The following is a 19,754-nucleotide window of genomic DNA, read 5'->3' on the forward strand; positions in this document are numbered from 1 at the left end:
CTCTTGTGAGTTTCATGACAACAGGCCTAATGGTTTTCCTTAAAATGTGTTTACAGGGTTGCATATATGCTGAAAAGTGATAAAACAGCATAACTTCTACAATAATGGCCCGATCATGCTGATTTTCGAACTTGACCTGCGTTTTATGAATATTCATCAGCTCTGTAAATATAAAACCAAAAAATAAAACTGTGTTCCACTTATCGTGTTTACAGTGAAAGTGCACGGCGACGCCATCGGCATCGGCGACGACAGACGCAGGTGATGGCAATATGTACAGACACATCTGTGTCTTTACATAAAAAAGACATTATAAACATATACTTCTTTTTTATTTTTGAGAATGTACTGAGAGGAAGAAATGATCACACTGCTTGAAATCAGTATACTAAATATTAGTTTCACTCTTTGCTTGGTTTACACATAGGTAAACTGTACATAAATCATAACAGTAGTGGTAATTTTGGCTACAATAAACTCTCTCTCTCTCTCTCTTTGTCTGTCTGTCTGTCTCTTTCTCTCGCTTGTCTCTCTCTCTCTCTCTCTCTTTCTCTGTCTGTCTGTCTGTCCGCCTGTCTGTCTCTCTCTCTCTGTTATTATGTCCCTGTGTCAAGTGTATTAAAATATCTTATTACAAAAGCTTAGCAACGTAATCCATGACAATGATATTCATTAGTGGGCATGGTTATAGCTTCATTACTACAGCCAGATAATCACGTAGTAATTAGCAGGGTCAGGTTTCCCTTATTATGCCATGCTGGAGGTATAAAGTACTGCATTATCGAGCATCACAGGTGTTATTCCTGGATTTTGGGTGTTGAAGTTTACACAATAATGAACTTTTTATGCCCCTAGCAAAAATACAGCAAAATCACCACAACAGATAACAGAAAAATCTATGATCAACTTCAATCATATATAACTGTGCTATGAGGCTCAACAAACAGTCATGACCAATAGCCTTACACTTGAAAATAAAGGGAACAAAGATAATCAGAATATCTAAAAATCTTTAGCCAACTCTCAAATTAGTAATAAAAAGTTTTCCGTTAACCCTAGAGTACTGATGGTGCAAAAAAGTTAACTGGAATGATCTGTTTTTCTGAAGAGACTTAACAATGTTTTTCTAAAGAGACTTTTCTACCCATGTGGCATGATGTGACGATGTAAGCACCCTTCATCGAAGGGTCTTAATCACATGACACCCTACAGTAATTCTCTGATCTATACGAACGCCGCAATAATTACGAACGAAACGCTTTTTCTCTGAATCTGAATTTTTTGTCTCCGTTCTGTATGAACAATCACTGGACTCACCTTGGGCACAATTTTAACATTCTGAACGCAAGGAAGTGTGCCCAATTGAAGCTCGCCTCATGATTCGTCAAAGTGAATTTTCAGACCACCGTTCCGAACAAAGGAACTGTCACTTGACAGGAGAGATTGTTATCACTTATTTGTGCATATTTACAATGTCATGCTGATCTCGAAAGCTCACAAGTCAGTCAATTGACTAAAGCTCCATGATGAAGGATGCATCTTAACGTCGTGCTACACAATTTGAAGAGAGACTGTTAAGAAAGCTATCGAAAACATCACTACACGATATGGCCAAAGATCATAAAATATGTACACCATCTCCATCAGGCAATTAAGAAAATGTCACTTACTCGCCCACGAACTCAAAAATATACCATCCAAGAATGAGAACTGTCAGATTTTCAAAGATATTCATACCATAGGCACTGAATACTTTAAATAACTGACTAACTTTAAGTGTGTTTAAATGATTCTTGTATATGTCACAGTCTAGATCCCAATTTAGTCAAACGAAGTAACTAACTGGACTAGGCCAGATCCTAATTGGGTCTTTGCACTGTTAACAGCATAATGAACTTGTTAATTGGCCAAGTAATTTGCAGGTAAGCTGACAGTTTGTTTGTGAATCCACAAATTTCTAGTATTGTACAATCAAACTAATTAAGCTGCAAATAAACATAAATATAAACATCCAAAATTACCACCTGTAATTTCCTACAAAATTTCAGGGAGTCCAAGTATGCCTAAGGCTGTCCAGCCATCTCAGAAAATATAGGCCATCTGGTGGCCGTCCATATAACAGCTGGACGGTTTGCTGGGAAAACCCTTGCTCGTTATGTATGTCAAATAATACACTGCCCCGCTCAATATACCATTTGCGGTGCATGTACTTCATAGAATAGAACTATAGAGTAGCCTGCTTTTCAAATTTGTTGATAGCACTCAGTGGGAACGTTCTTATTTTAAGAATAATGACTAAAGAAATACTGTATCAATAAAATTCACAATTTTCCCCCATTGAAAAAGATCCAGTAATTTAAGTATCTTATCCTTACCTTTGCAGCCTTCACAGCTTAGGGCGTTGTAATGATACCCAGACGCCCTATCGCCACATATCAAACACAACTCCTCCTCGATACTCTTCCCCTGGATTCCGCTGCCTTTCTTCTTCTTGAAAGGGATCCCGCATTGGCTGCTGCTTCCAGACGACAGCACGGACGCAGCCGGCGACCTGGGACTGGATGCCTGGCTGGACGAGGGGCTGGGAATACAGGATTGGCTGAGATCTCCCTGCATGTCAAAGCCGACCATGTTTCCATGCTGTTTAAGCATGGCCATACATCTCACATGGTAGTCATGGCCACTGGCAGTGGCTGCTGTGGGATAGGTTCTACTGGGAACTGTTTGAACAACTGGAAAAAAAAATGATACAATTTGACTATGGCAATCACAAAACAATCTGCATGGCAGTCATGACAAAATGGAGGCTGTTGTGGGATAGGTTCTACTTGGAGCTGTTTGAACAACTGTAATAGAAAATTGATACAATTCGACAATAACAGCAATGGCAGAACAGTTTGCGTGGCAGTCAGGACTCCTGATACACTATCCGCACAATTTCCAACAACTGCAACAAATAAATACAATTTGACTATGGCAATGACAGAAACCTTTTGCATGGCATCATGGCAACAGGCGGTAGCTTCTGTGGGATTTAAGTTCTACCAGGAACTATTTGTACAATTAAAATAAATAAATAAATAAACACAATATGAAAATAATGGCAATGACAGAACAGCCAGTTTACATGGCAGCCATAACTATACTGATGGTGGCTGTGGTAAGATATAATTCCTACCAAGAGCTGTTTGAACAACTATAAAAAATAAATATAATTTGACTATAATGGCACTGACAACAGTTTATATGGCAGCGCAGTCATAATATGATGATGGCTGTGGTAGGTTATATGTTCTACCAAGAGCTATTTGTTCAACTGTAAAAAATAATACAATTTGTCTTTAACAATTATAAAACAGTTTGTATGGCAGTCAAAAATAGTAATGGTGGTTGCTGTTGAATATATATTCTATCAGAACCTGGCTGAACAACTGTAAAAAAATACAACTAGGAATGAGAGAATAAGCAATACTGCTAAAAACTGACTTAGCAATAATGGTCTGAAATCATTTAAGAATAAGTGACCTGCCTTTGTCATTCCTTAATATGCTAGCATCTGTCACAAACGAAAGGTAAAAAAAAAAAAAAAAAAAAAATTCATCAAGATAATTGTAATTTGCTGAAGAGGCTTACTTTAATGACCACAAAAATACCACAAAAATGACTTTTAGAAACTATTCAACCTTTAGAAACTATTCAACCTTTTTAAAAATTATTTACAATCAAGTGAAGGGAATCAGTCTCTATCTCTACTTGGAGCCTGACAAAAATAAGAAACTAAGATCTCAAAAGCGGGTTTCTGGTTTATAATTTGGCACACGACTTTGAACATGGTATAACTACTAGGAGGTAATTAAGGCAAATTGTTCAAATTCTCAACCAAATTGATTTTTGCTACACAAAGTTCTGACGCTCATTTAGACAAAAAAAAAAAAAAAAAAAAAAAAAGAAAAGAAAAAAAAGAGAGAAAGAAAGAAAAACAAAAACCTAAAAGAATAGGGAAAAAAAGAGAAAACTGCAGCACTTCAGAATGAGAACATGCCCTACAACTAAGTATACAACAACTATATATATAAAAATATATATGTGAGCTATCAAAATCAGTCAAGGACAAACATTTAACATAAACTTACTGGTGTTAAGGAAAGGCCAATAACATCTTCGACGCGGAAATGCCATTTCCGCCTGCGACAGACAAAAGCTATCTGCTAGCCTATTCCCATAGTGATACCTGAGATCCATTTTTGTGCCGATTTTGATATCTTATAGAGGATATTAGTTTTGCTCTGATACAGCAAATGAGTAAATAGTCATTTGCCACAAAAGGTCTTGTGTTTGAATGTGTCCCTTGTCAACAGCGACCACAATGTTTAGAATAGCATCTCTTGGATTTATCACATTTGGATGTAAAATGTCACAGAAACAAGGATCATGTGGATAGATCCACTAACTGTTAACCAATAATCCAGCTTTATCACATATACGTACACGGCATATGCACTGCAGAACACATAGTGCTATTGTAATCAGCTATTACTGTATTAACTCTGTAGGAAGTAGAAATCTCTGTACAATATAATAAATATAACAGAAAATGTTCAGCAACAAAGTAATAAAAAAAGTTAACTTATTCATAAAGTCTCCATAAAAATGCCTTCTGTTGGTTCAGCCAAAAAGCCTTAAATGGATAAAAATGCACCCTCAATCCACTTTACAGTTTGAAATTCAGGAATAAAGCCCAGGCTGCATTTGAAGACTAGAGAATGTACAGTGCTCCTGCGTCAACAAACCTCTTCTCCGCCAAGTTGTTATTGAAATAACAGTCCAACCACTGGCTCCTCTTTTGAGACAATTAGCTACATTCTTAAACAGCTTTTCTCAGAAGTCTTCACACCTCTCACTCGCTACAGGAAGGACTTCCTTATCATCATTATATATTTATATATAATTCGTATATATAATGAACTCTCCACGTATTCAAATTTTACGTTTTAAAAAGTAAACATATAAAAATATCACCTTTATATTTTTAAAAATGTTCACAAAAAACCTTTCTTGGGTGATCAGAGAAATAAAGACGTAGTTTTTAATCTTTTTTTTTTTCTCAGCAAGCTAGCCAATATCTCACAGCAACTGTTACCATCTTGCTGTCTCCGTTCAACAGAAGTCTCCAAATATGGAAATATCCTCTTGTGAGATTGTGACGAAAAAGACTGTGACTGCTTACTTATACCGTCTGTATGTATGCAATGTCAGAGTGACCCTGTGAATTGCTTCTATAATTGCTGCACGTCAGGTTTGCTTATTAAATGATCCTCTTAACAACGAGTTTTCTTGCACAACGTCACTCTCTCGGTTGATTGGTGCACATGAAAAATCCTAACAAGAACGTTTTTCACTTAACACTCTCTCTCTCTCTCTCTCTCTCTCTCTCTCTCTCTCTCTGGGTTGATTGATAGACTGATCCACTTAAAAATCTCAACAATAGATAACTACATCATCACAGAAATATGGGCTGTCACCACTTGCCAACCAGGTTATTGACTGTCGAGTGATTGGTTCGTGACAGCAAGAGTTTCTGGCCTTGCTGCTTATTGCGGCTATAAACTATATGTCTATTATCTATTAAAAATTCCCTTCTGTTGCCATGCTGAACAAGAATATATAGAAACGCTATACAGAAATATAATTTTGTGGTTATGAAATTGGGTACCTGAAAGTTTGAAAAATGTTCCCATTGAAAAGACTGAGCCAATACTGTCTCTTTTTGTCAAATGTCTAATTATATCCCATCTTAAGCTCCAGGTTAATTAATTTGGAAAAATTGTTTTAAAAATAAATATTATATTAAATTATTATTATTATAAAAACTGTTGCCACAGAGTAGCTACATAGGGAGTGTATGTATGTCAATTTTTTTTTATTTGTGGAGATTGATTCTTTCTCTCTTTCTGACACCTGGACAAAGGTATATATGTTAATGTAATCTATGCTTAATTGCAACAGTACTTTTTATGATTGTTTTAATGATTGTTTTAATGAAAGATGGTATAAATCCAATAAAATATATGCCATGATACGAGTCAAAATCAAAAGTAAGGAGCAAAAACAAGCAAACCAATGTGCAACACAGACCATGGAAAAAACATATTAAATGTGAAATTAAAATTAAATCGAATCTTTCAAACTTTTCTACTAAAAAGTATTATATATTATATGTCACAGCTGGAGAAACAGAAGAACAGCTTATTTTTGTAGTTTTTACTACAGGGCAATTTTCTTTTGAAAACAGTCAGTCTATTAAAAAAACTCACGCCTAGACATTCTGTTTTAACAATCACTCTTTTTCGCTCAAATTGCAAGCACACAAAGAAAGAGAAAACAACTGTTTCCCCGGCAATGTGATTTAAATTGCATTAGCTGCATCCTATACAGGATTGCACTCTTAAAACACCTCACTGCCTAGAACTATGATATACAGAAATCAATAACCACAGAAGATTACTAGAAGGTGTCTGTGTAAAATACCCTGATTAACTCAAAATAAAACTCATTCTTTTCAAACCAAAGACAGAATGTGACAGTGTTAAAATACGAATCCCTTTTCACAGCAAGTGGTATATTTACCTCCGCCAAGGAAGTTATGTTTTCACCTCTGTTTGTTTGTTTGTCTGTCTGTCATCAACATAACTCAAAAAGTTATCGACTGGTTTTGATGAAATTTTCAGGAACTGTCATAAGTGGGCCAAGGAACAGATGATTAGTTTTGGGTAGTGATCCAGATCAATTATCAATAAAGAATCAATAATAATAAAAAATTGCTACCTTGGTGAAGGTCTGCTCTCTGGGAGTGCTTTTCTAGTTTACTGATAAAGTCTGTACCGTACACTTTGAAAGGTGGACAACTTCATAGCTGTGATGTAAGAGGCCATTCAAAACAAAAGATCCGGGTCCGCCATATTTGATCCATGGACATATATGTCCTTGGATCATCTGCTCTGAATGAGGCCTAAGACAGTCGTCCTAAAGTAGTGTCCATTATCCACATGGCCAATTAATTAACAAAACCAAATTACAAAACAGGCAGAGTCAACTTTCTCAAGATGGCAGCATGGGTTTGGGGTTGGAGAGGGGGAATAAGGATTGGGGGTTACCTCATAGCATATTGCTGGAAATTCTGTTCGTTGGCAATTGCAGTTCTTGTTCCACACTTCTATCAATACGGCATCCAAGTCCAGATTTCCAAAATAGATTGAAGTTAGGTTCCCTGGCTGAGAGCCTAATATCCATGGTGACATAAGCAATTCTTACTCTATCAGCAACAGTATAAAAGCATTCTTATGGAAATCCTGGTTAACTAAGCCAGGGAACTGACATCAGTTGTTTTTCTCTCTCAAACAGGGCCCTGGCTTCTAATTTGTATGTACTTTTATATATAAATATATAATTCTTAAAGTGAAAATATAGAGCCATTATGAAACCAAGAAAAAAATCCAAGCTTCATATTGCAAAGACCTTTTTTTTTAAAAAAAAAAAAGAGCTCGAGAGATAAAAAAGATCCTTTATTTGAAGAAAAACATTAGGGCTTCTTATTTCTGACTAAATGAGACTTACAATATTTTTTGAGTGATGAAAAGAACCATAGTACCAAGAAAAAGTACTTATTGGCATGCAACATACTAGCAGGTTGTAGTTTTTCAAGTTAAAAAAAATCCAGGTTTCATTTTATCAAGTTATTTTTGAAGTTCATGCCTTTAAGTTGCATGTCAAAACCCCAAGTCGACATAACACACCTGTTATCTACATGTCACAGTAAGTTTGTTAGTCTGATCAGTGGATCAATAATAATAATAATAATCAGATATTTGATTGCAGAACTGAATCCAGCATATTTTCATTTAAAAATTCATACTAACAATAACAATTTAAACCTATGAATAAACCTATGAATAAATAAATAAATAAATAAATAAATAAATAAATAAATAAATAAATAAATAAATGCATCTACCTGTTGTTTCAGATTTAATCTGTCTCAAAAGCTGCTCCCAAAGCTATTTGAAAAAACTTCAGATGTGAAACTTACAGTCATGGAAGAGCAAGTCCAGAGGAATAGCCATTATCTTATCCATAATGGTCATTTCAGAGTCATTTCAGCATAAACACATACTATTAACCCTAAATCAGAATATTTAGCCAGTTTGTAAAAACATGTAAGAATTGGCAAATTATTTCAGCAGAAAGTTGAACCATAATAGTTGACAAGTACAGACTAATTACAGTTAAAAACAAATTTTTTGATGTGATCTATTTAGTAAAACAGACATTCAGCAAAAAAAAATTGCTATGGAAATTAATAATTCTAGCATGCAAGTGACATGTTTCCCTTCTTGTTTTTTTTCCTTTTCTTTTGACCAAAGATAAATCAATGGTTGAGCAATTAGAAAAAACACAGGGTCTCCTTCAACAACAGAAGATACCTGCTTTACATGATTCAAACCGAAGTTTACTCTACTTTTAGAATGGAAAACTATGGATTCATCTTTACCTGAAGTATAGACAAACGCTTTTATATTTTAGGTTAGATAAATTTTTGGGCCATTTATCATTATCATTATTGTTATTATTATTGATAACTGGCCTCTGTATTTTCAGATGACAGGGAATCAATACAATTTCATTAAACATTTCCACAAGGACATCTACTCCATTTAAAAATTGTACTCTCCCCTTTCAACAAGCATTGATTTTATTCTTAAAATGTTCTCCTATCAAGGATACAAATTAGACTCTGAGAACACCCCAGATCTATGAAAGCAACAACCAGGAATGACACTTAATCATTTTTTAATGTGTTTAAATATTAAGAAATACTGATTCAGATGACAATAAATGCATCACTATCGTTGTGATCACTAAACACTCCAACCCTTTCTTCATCATGTATCAGAAAAACTGAAATTGACTCTTTCTTATTGTTCTAAGCAAACTTCTTTGAGTGCATATATATATATATATATCTTCCGAGGTCTGTTTTTCTGAGGTCCACTTTCTGAGGGTCCACTGTTCTGAAGGTTCATTGTTCCGAAGGTACACATAGAACAAAAACAGCTCAAAGATAGCAAATTTAATGTCCCAATTATGCAACTAATACATTTCATTTAGCCCCAGTTATCGCATCAATAAACTTTTTCGGAATAGGGACCCTCAGAACAGCGGTTGATTTTTTTATCAACTTGAAGGCTCCTTTGGTCTTCAGAATAATGGAAGCTTGGAAAAGTGGACTCTCGGAATATAGGGGTGTTTCCACTTCTTTTCCTTCCAGTTCTTTTTAGGACTTCTTAATTGCTGATATATTGTCCCTACGCATCCTTCTCATAAACTACTTTTCTGCTGCCTGCAGTCTTTCTGCCATGATTGCCATTGGAAATATTCAGTAGGTCAGTTAAGAATAAATCTAGCATTGTAGAACTTGGGAATTTTCACTCTATGTCTTTGAGTATCTTTCCCATTTTTTGAAAGAAATCTTTTGCTATGCTGTTTCTTCTTATTTCTGTCTCACATCTGCCATCATCAGTTATCATGCTTCCCCAGGTAAATGAACCTCTTGACTTCAGCTTGTTATTGCCATCTTCTAATATTCCCAGTCGGAGTGTTGCTTTAATTTGTCTACTTATGAAGGACCATACGTACATTAGGTTTTCTTGCAGTTTATTGTAAGGCCTCGCTTTTCTGCTTTCACCTCCCATTTTATTTAATAGTGTCTGTAGTCTCTCTTGCAATGTTGAATGATGCCCTGATAGCTGTATCATCAGCATATCTCGTGTTTGCGATGTACCATCCCCCAAAAGTAAGTACTTCTTATTCATTTGTTTCAGTCACTATGTATATGTTAAACATGGGAGAATACAAAATGTCACAGGAGCAAAATCGTTGTCTAGACCAGTACAATTTACCCTTGGGGAGGTTTTAGGGATAAAAAAAGGACAAACAGCCTTAGGTCTCTTTTAAAAAGGCAATTAAAACAGTTTCAATTTTTTACTTTCATAAACTGATTTTGAACTTAACTCATTTGGCAAAACTGTCCACTGTTTAAAAAAAAAAAAAAATAAATAAACATAAAAATGAATACATGAATGAATATAAATGAAACCCTACTAGGAAAAATCAACCCTGGTTGTGGACTGCCGTAGAGCATCCTAGCTTATCACCTATCACATTGACAATGTATCCTCCACTGGTGGAAATAAATGTAACAAACAGAATTAAAAACACAAGAGAATGGTCTCTAAGTACAGGTCAGGTCACACTGACAACTGCAGTCAGGTACTTTTCCAGGTTGATTCATAATTAATTTAAACTACCATAATTCCTCCAAAATGTCAAACCACTCACTCTTTTCCCATTATTCAGTTCTTCATCATGTATGTCATTACGTTTTTTTCTAGTAGATAAAGAGTGCAATGCAACTTGCTTCACTTTATAATTAAAATCATTATCCTCTGAAGGGCATTACAATAAAAACAATGATTTTTCAGTAAATGGTTAATAAAATTTGTTCAAATTTATAGAGAAATTACCATGGTGCCCTCATATCCGCACTAAAAAAAGTATTCTCTTCACAAAGATCAAAAGGGAAAGTAACATTTGGATTCTATTACTGGTGCGCTGTTCTAACCATAAGCTCATGCGGGAGATTGCTCTTGGAGTAAAACCAGTGCAAGTAAAAAAAATATCAGCTGAAGCCCACATATATTCACATGAAATAATAAGCCAAGGTGAAAGCTCTCTCTCTCTCTCTCTTGTGGGCGCGTGCACACACCCGAGGCCTGAGACCCTATAAACATCTGGTTTTGATCTAATAATTGATGTAATGAACGATGACCACATATTTGACTTGGAATATATATATATATATATATATATATATATATATATATATATATATATCAATTAAGAGACAAAGACAAATCCATTCATACTTCTATTTAAGATTAACAAAGATACAAAGTTCACACATGCTCTCTCTCATACACACACACACACATTGTATACTAACAAACATGCCAGAAACGCTACTGAGAGAGAGAGAGAGAGAGAGAGAGAGACCTCTCACAATCAACTTTTTATAGCTACTTGGAAACAGCTGTGATTCTCCAATGACCTCAGAAATTCAGGTCTAGGATGATTTACCTTAGCTATAGTCAGTGTTTGCCTCTTAGGAAAATAAGTTGCTGGACCGATCTTGAAAATTAGCTGGACTGAAAGTCTGCCGGGTGGGAAAACTTCTCAGCCCGTTCTAAAAGTTGTCAACCCCTGGCAGACGGTCCAGCCTTAATTTCTAACACTGGCTATAGTGTTTATGTTGCAATAAGTATAAGTGTCACAGACATACCTACATCACCTGAATAGCAAACCAGTCGAACCAGTGACTTTATCACCTTTTCTTCACCAGGGTACAAATGTTTTGTAAAAACATGCAAATATTTTGGTTTTAGTGTCATGTCACCTTACTTGGCCTAATGGCAGAGCTAACTGTAATTTTTTTTTTACTCCCTTAATAACATAATAATACCAACCTATCTCGTCACCTCTAGTACACACTCCAACGTGTCATGATGTAATTCATGTCGCCACCTGGATGAATACAGGGCGCAAGCTACGTACACGACAGCTCAGCATAGTGTACGTGCCATCCATGAGTATTATCTAAAGCATGAGTGGAATACACATACACACTCGTACAACTAGTTGACTCCTGGTGTATCTGATTTACACAGCGTCCCACGACAAGAACAAATAACCCAGACGTGATTCACCAGTAGGTCACGTTCTTGTCTGACAGTATGAGTGTATGCTTCATGTCTGTCTCTTAGTTTCTGTTCTCTTTTGTTCGCGCTATTCTCCCTGTGGCACAATGCGACTAACCTAAAGGTACAACAAAGACTGACTGCCGCAGGGGTACAGACTCACGACCTGTGCTACTTGACGACCTTATGCGCCCTGCCACAGTGCAATACCTCAAAAAAGAAACTGTGACCTTAAACAGAATCCCCCATGATAGAGAGTCCATTTCCCATTAATTTGCACAGGTAAGCCTCACCCTAGATTTTGACCCACTTACGGAAAGCTAACCCTACCCTGTATAATTAAAAAAGAGGGCGGACTCTCTATTACACAGATGCTCAGTTTCGTCACACTTCACATGGTACAAAAAAGAATCCCATTCGCTGTGTTATGCATTTAAAAAAGTGTTCAAATTGTTGTTTACCTCCAATATTTTGATGTCCATCTACTTACATCTTAACTAGGCAATGAGGCTTTCCAGGTGAATAATCTCTACCTAGGTGTTAAGAAGTATGTGGCAGTACATGCTGATAGTGGTGGTGGTGGTGGTGGTGGTGGTGGTGGTGGGGGGGGGGGGGGAAGTTGGCCCCAAAACAGTTCCACAATTACAAAGTTAAGTATGACCAAAAAGAGTCCAAAATTCCCAACACAACATATGTCTTAGTTCATATGTCATAGTTCATTTTTATAGAGGTTATATATATATATATATATATATATATATATATATATATATATATATATATATATATATATATATATATATATAACAGCTATAAAAAGTGCTGGGCATAACCTAAGTCCCCCCCCCAAAAAAAAAAAATTAAATAAATAAATTTTAACATTAATAAAATATGTGACCTATATTTACAGAAAAAAATTAAATAATAAAAATAACATAGCTTAATTACCAGTAATTTAATTATTTTCACTCTAAAACACATACCAATAAAAGAGACCTGACCACAAAACAGCCCTGACCACAGTATGGTATGCTGCGGCAGTGATCAGCCAAGCATACCTTAACCTTAACCTATAAATATCAGCCCATCTTCTGTATACCGCATGTGGTCATTTGTTCCAAGGGCAATTCCCTAAAAAAAAATCGATGGCAAAGAAGGCAGCAGGCAGTGTTCAGGATGACCCGATAAGGTTGAACAAATGAATGCATGAATAAAAACCAAGATGCCTTTGGGAATATAAAAAAGGCAAAATCTCTAGGTACATGTATATTGACTGGGACCATTTGTTACTTAGCGACGAACTTGGACTCTCTAAGGAATGAATGTTTTTTGCCATCTTGTAGAATTAATATCAAGAATACATATAAATGAATGCTGTAAAATTCAACCTTAAGTATAACAAATTTGATTTTTTTTTACATACTAGTATATGAACTCTCTCTGCTGAGAGAGAAAGAGAGAGAGAGAGAGAGAGAGAGAGAGAGAGAGAGAGCAAGAAAGTGAAGAAGGCAAAGGAAAATATACCCTATTCTTTCCTGTCCAATTATGCTGAAGCCACTAAATATATATATCATACTATAATAAAATAAATTATATACTGATATGAAGTTGAAAAATATATTAACTAAATTTCATACTTTAAACTAAAGCTCAATTACTGCTGAAAATACTTCACAGAAATATTCCCTTACTCTACTATATGCAGTGCATTGTTTCCAATGCAATTCAAAGTAATTTTTCTTTTCACATTACGGTATCTCATGTATTATTCCAGCGGGTCTTCTTTATAAATGAACCTTGGTTTTTAAAACGCAAAATGGTAATCAAGCATCAGTTTCAGTCATTATCTCTATGGGATAGTGATTTAAGTGATCTTAAGAGATTAAAGCAAAAAAAAAAAAACTTTTTTAGAAAAAAACCAGGGACTAACTTTGAATGTAAAAATGGATTCAATAACCATCGGTAAGTATGGAAAAATTGTTGTTTACTCCAGAAAAATTCATTTTTTTTTGGGGGGGGGCAAGATGAAGAGTCATTATCCCTTTAAGTGTTGAAAGCTATTTATAAAAATTAAATCCATTCCCTCCTGAGGACAAATTTTCTGAACGGCAGTGCAACCATGCAAGGTACATAAAAACTAATCAGATGAAGTGTACATAAAATGAACACCTACAATCTAGCTACCATCGAGATCTAAACGACAAATTAATTCATAGTTATTGTAGTGTAGGGGTACTTCAACAGGCATTAAGTGGACAACAATCCAATTTATATATTAATTATTTAGTAAAAGCACTCCTACCTAACCATACATCCTATGATTAAATTGGCAGAAGAAATAGAAACATTATTTTTGTTATCAAATTTATCTAAGTCATCATTTCAGACTCCATAATTACATGCTCAAAAGAACTTATTTTCTAGCAAATCATATGCATTCACTTCACTTTCATTGTAAAAATTAAGCTGTAGCCCCAAAAAATTTAGGGGAAGTACACGAAAAAAAATCTTACACAAAATATTCACTGGTCACAGTAGAGGCAATAATGTGAAAAACCCAAAATGAGACCTTTTAGCACATTGCGGAAATCTGCGGGAGATGGGGTTAATTTTATAAGAAATTTACACCTTGCACAACAATCCCAGGTTACTATGATACCTAGAATATCAGACTTTAACTATTTACCATTTGTTAATATTAAATGTCACAGTATTCAATGTTAGACAATGTATTATAAGAAGTCTTATGTATGTAAAGGTTGCTTATTATAGATTAACATATGTCCCTATTGTAAAATATTGCTAAGGCACACCCTTTTGTAAGAATATTCTAGAACCAATAAATATTATTATTATTATTTTTTATTATTATGTATCTGCAAGGCACACGTCTATAGGGCAACAGAAACATACCAGAATATGTTCATTAAACCCAATCGTACCAGGCCTTATTTTCACCTTCATTTCCTTCTGAGAAATGATCTTCAATGAACAAATTCAGTGGATGTGAGTTATAGAGTGCCATCTGACCCGATTGACCCAGAAACCTTTTTTACCCTCACATAAGGGCAGGCATGTCCTTAAGAACAAGGTCAAGTCAAAGGTCAAACAGCTATCAATATCATTGAATGGCTTCATAAAAGTACGTCAACTTATGTTACATGTATAAGCACAGATATAAAAAATGTATTTTCATTTTCTTTGTCTCCTTGACAGTGTTTTGGACTACTATTATAACCATCAAATTTAAGTTAAAAATAAATATTCTTAATCTTCTTCTCATTATTATTATTATTATTACTGTATCCTATATGCACCATAAAACTGACAAAACACATAATAAACTTTCATAAAAGGACAGCACCTGTTTCCTACTGTAAGATCTTTTTATGGTATACATACTACAATCATGTATATGGATTGAACATGTATCATATGTATAGTACTGGATCATTTAGGATCAATTCTAATGGTTTTAATGTGACATAATCCAGCTGGCCACGTTAACAGTGACAGACATCACAAACAGTGTTGTAATTTTCTTCCTAAACATGACCGATTCTTTTGCAGATTTCACAAACTATTTCTTTGCTGTTAAAGGTCATACACTGTATTATTGGACAAATTCCCTTATAAATCCATGGAAAAATGAAATATAACAAGAAAACTCAATGATGACAGCAAAGAACTGGAACGAATGCATTCATTCACTGTTCTTCAGAGTAATTATGGAGAAAAAAAAATCAGGTTCTCACTCTTCAAATCAATGAAGCAAAAAATTAAGGTATCTATATGACAATTCTATCTTCTTCAAGCAAATCAAATAGAAAATTAAGGTTGTCTATCAATAATTAACCAATATGCACTGATTGACCGAATGCCATATGTAGCATATGCTTATGTCTACCCATATGCCTCGAAGACACAGCTACCGCCAGACAAAGGACTGTCAGATGCATGCATTGCATATTAGACCTTTATGGCCTCGTTAAACACATACAATTCGTGAGACCTTTTACAAAAATCCTGAAAATTACAGCAATTTTCCCAAGGCATACTCTATGCAAAACAGGGAGTAAAAATAACAATCAATAAGCCTACAGGCATTTTTGGGTTTTAAATTTCCTATCATTTCTATCATCAGTTAAAGTCACAAGTTACTGTATATATGTCCACCTCCAATTTAAAATTGGCTGAAACATTTGAAACTTAGATCTCAAAAACAGTTTTAAAGATCACAGATTTGTCAACAGTTCTGGAAGTGGTGGATCTTGAGGATAAACTATATTACAAAGAATTTCCTTTCTTTTAACACTCAAAAAACATGTCTTTGAATAGAACCTACGTACTAGTATCCCCGACATCTGAATTGCACTGACATATCTCATTATTCATCTATATTCGTATCAAATCATATCGGATGTTGGCTTGAAACTAGCTCATCTTGCTACCTTCTGAAAACCAGGAGATGCCCTTCATTTGACGGAGGAAACATAGAAGTACGGTAATTTCTCAATCTTTTCGATGGGGAATATTGTGATTTTTACAGAAACTGTACTTTCATCTTTAAAGTCATAATTTCTTAAAATGAGAGCATTCCTTTCAAATGGTAGCAACAAAATTATAAAGCAGGTTACCCTTTTGTTTTTTTCTATGCAGTCGAAGTACCGCAAATGCAGTACAGAACTATAATTTTTTTTGTCATTATGAAATTATGAAAGTTTGATAATTTTTTGCCCGCTGAAAAGACAGAGTTTTTACTGTATATTAATAGGGACTCCCCTTTGTGTTAACTTACCTGGGCAATACACACTATGGCAATGACTCGATCATTTCAAATGGAAAAATAGTTAAGTTTACAAATTATATCTGTATTTTATTCCACTAATAAATTTTTAAGATTAGAACATTCCCTTTGAGAGGAAGCGACCCAAATGAAAAGCAGACTACCTAATATTACTATGCTATACACTAAAAGCACCAAAATGCTTGACAGAAATGTATTTTTCATGATTCCAAAAATTATGTATCTGAAATTTTAGTAATTTTTTCCCAGTTGAAATGATTCAGCCATTATCATAAGTTTCGGAAGTCGCTGGAAACTCTTCTTGACTATCAGTGACAAATGTCAATTCATATTTCACAATAAATACATTGAAAACAACTTGTAGAAAAATAATAAAGTCCATTTAACCACCAAAACAGCAGTTATTGCAATTACTCTGAAACCTGTGCTTGCCATCAGACCACCTGACCTTCATAAATGATATAATCTCCATAAAAATCCCTTAAGAGATTATGACCCCCCCCCAAAAAAAAAAAAAAAAAAAGCATTGACTACCTTCAAATATCTTTATTGATTCATTAACAATTGGTTACTATGGAAAAAAGGTCATTTTCCACAGGAAAATCCCTTTATTGCCCAAAATGAACAGTCGTTATCCCTTTAAGGATAGCCTAGCTCACCTTATACAATGACTCTAACATGCAAAGACTAGGTCAGGGACTTCAACCCGTTCAACCGCAAACATCACAATTAAGTGGCTACCATTAAGTGGTGTGACTGACCTCAGGAATAAAGATTACTCAATTCAAAATTGGTCTTGATTTGTGGTATGCGGTGTACCTTGGGTGTAGGCTTTAGCACATGCCACATGCATATGTTCATATGTGCATGAACATTATCTCACGATCAATTACAAGTAAGCTGTGTGTGTGTGTGTATGTGTGTGCGTGTACGTGTTTGAGAGAGAGAGAGAGAGAGAGAGAGAAAGAGTGTAAGGAAGTTTACCTCAACTGTAACGAGTGAGATAGGTGCATACTTATGTATACGTACTAATGTATGTACAAGTCTACATAGTTGTCTACATGTGTATTTTTAAGTTAAAGTGAGAACACTGATGTGTATGTATCATCAATCAGCCTTACCTCATTCAATAATTGAACACATCCACATTACACATAATTAGGCCTTCCACGTCTTATAAGCAAATGTATATCAATTAACTGATTGCATGATAATGTACCACAAGTTATTCCAATTTCACATATATATCATGCCCTGTCCCATTCAAGATTCACTGTATAAACTGTGACATGTGATGCACGAAGTCTGTGTTCTTGGTGTGTTGCATATTTTCTGCGCTGTATACTCAATAAAACAGTTCACCTACCTGGCTTTCAACACATGTACAACATTATGCTACGCCGTGTGAATGACCTGAATATGAAAGCATCTGCACTTGGCACATGCATCCGTAACCTCGCTGAGATCACGCTTAGGATCCCGCACATAAAGCTCACCACAACTCCCAGTTTAGTTACAAGTAACCATAAATTTGCCCGAGACTGGGTTTTTTTTCACCATACACTAGGAAGTCTGTAACAAAATATGTTACGCTCCCCAGTGTGAGTAACCTTGACAGACGGCACACGGATCACATATTCTGTCATATTACCAAGTCCATCAAATTTCCATTCCCATTGAGAAAAATGCTAGATGGAATGAATTAATATCAGTCAGCCAATCGAAAAATTCACTACAAGTCTGTTAAGTGTGTCCAAAAGCCTAAGCAGAAGTACTGTCATTATTATCTCATATATTCAGTGTATTTACATGTCAAAAGAAATTATAGTAACCGAAGGCATCTTTTTGCCTGAGATATTTTATCCTGTCAGCTACAAAGGTTACATAAATGTCAGATATGTTATTTTGAACAGAGAACACATTTAGATCAACGTCTTGCATTTTCTTCTTTCATCTTTTCCACTGCTTAATTATACACCGTACCAATTCATTTAAATTTGACAAAAAAAATGAGAAGTATTTGATTAGGTGTATTAAGCAGTAATGATTTTCAATTTATCCCTAAATGACTTGGATGAAAATCAATGGAATCTACTCCACTGTGACCAAATAAAAAAAGTAACACACTGAATGTGAAGTATGCAAAAATACACAGCAAACTGATTGCATTACATCATGCATGCAGGGGGCACAGCACAGTCAAGTAATGTAAGGTGTACAGCTTTAACAGAATAACTGTTTCTGAATTTAATTTGATTAAATACTAAATTCTCATGTTCAAAAATGTATATATTATCATTTTTAATTGCATTTATCACAGAAAATCCATATCATTATTTTAAGGTTAAAACAGCATTTGCTCAATATATTTTTGAACGTCAGCATAAATTAATAATGGGCTGAAAAAGTTATTGCATGTACCAGCACCATATGTTTGATAGAGAGAAGCAAGGTGGAACAATGGGCTTACTTATGTTAGAAAAATGTGACTCAAAGATGCATTTGAAGAATTAACAAATACCATCATTCCATATTTCCCAAAAAAATGATATTTGAACGGATATTTTCTGTTTCTTTCTTTGCATTGTATAGTCCTAGATCGTTTTCAGCAACTCGTTTGAATTATTGTGCTATTGCAGGTGCAGCAATAAAATTGGCCATACATTACTACAGTTACTTCATCTAGAAAATTTTTATAAACTGGAGGAATAGATAAGTAGGTCAAATTTGCATCCAGAAATTTGAAGAAAGTGCACCTTTAAAGCTCTCTTATGGTTGATCGCGTGATTAATTTGCTTTATCCCCTGGCATGCTGAATTTATTCGAGTTGCATGACAAACTAGTCATGTGGTTTTTATGCATTATAGGGAATCCACTTGTTTGATTAGAAAAGTGAAAAAAAACATTGTATCAAAATGTAAGGGAAGCTTATACAATGATTCATTAATGATTCATTATTAGGCAAAAATTACTCTTTTCTGGAGAAAAAAATTAATTTGGATAGGATACTACCAAACCATGCTTCAGAAAATTGATTGTCACCCAGACTTACCCTAACAATATATAGCACAAATGTACAAATATGTGTTCTCATATACCGCAATTTTGCCTTGTGCGTTTTAACTCATGATCAATAC

General features: G+C 34.8%; 1 protein-coding gene across 6 annotated transcripts in view; it reads right to left on the reverse strand.

The window, feature by feature from the left end:
- The window catches only part of LOC106181789 (ecdysone receptor), an 81,712-nt gene that overhangs the window by 19,081 nt on the left and 42,877 nt on the right, over positions 1-19,754 (reverse strand). For all 6 annotated transcript variants that reach the window (XM_087013181.1, XM_087013186.1, XM_087013182.1 and 3 more), the window contains exon 5: positions 2,376-2,732. In XM_087013181.1, the coding sequence (XP_086869307.1) occupies positions 2,376-2,658 (283 nt within the window). In that variant the 5' untranslated portion in view covers positions 2,659-2,732. The remainder of the gene's footprint in view (positions 1-2,375; positions 2,733-19,754) is intronic.

This window comes from Lingula anatina, chromosome 5 (genome assembly GCF_051362555.1).
Source record: "Lingula anatina isolate TDL-2025a chromosome 5, LinAna3.0, whole genome shotgun sequence".
Taxonomy (NCBI): Eukaryota; Metazoa; Brachiopoda; class Lingulata; order Lingulida; family Lingulidae; genus Lingula; species Lingula anatina.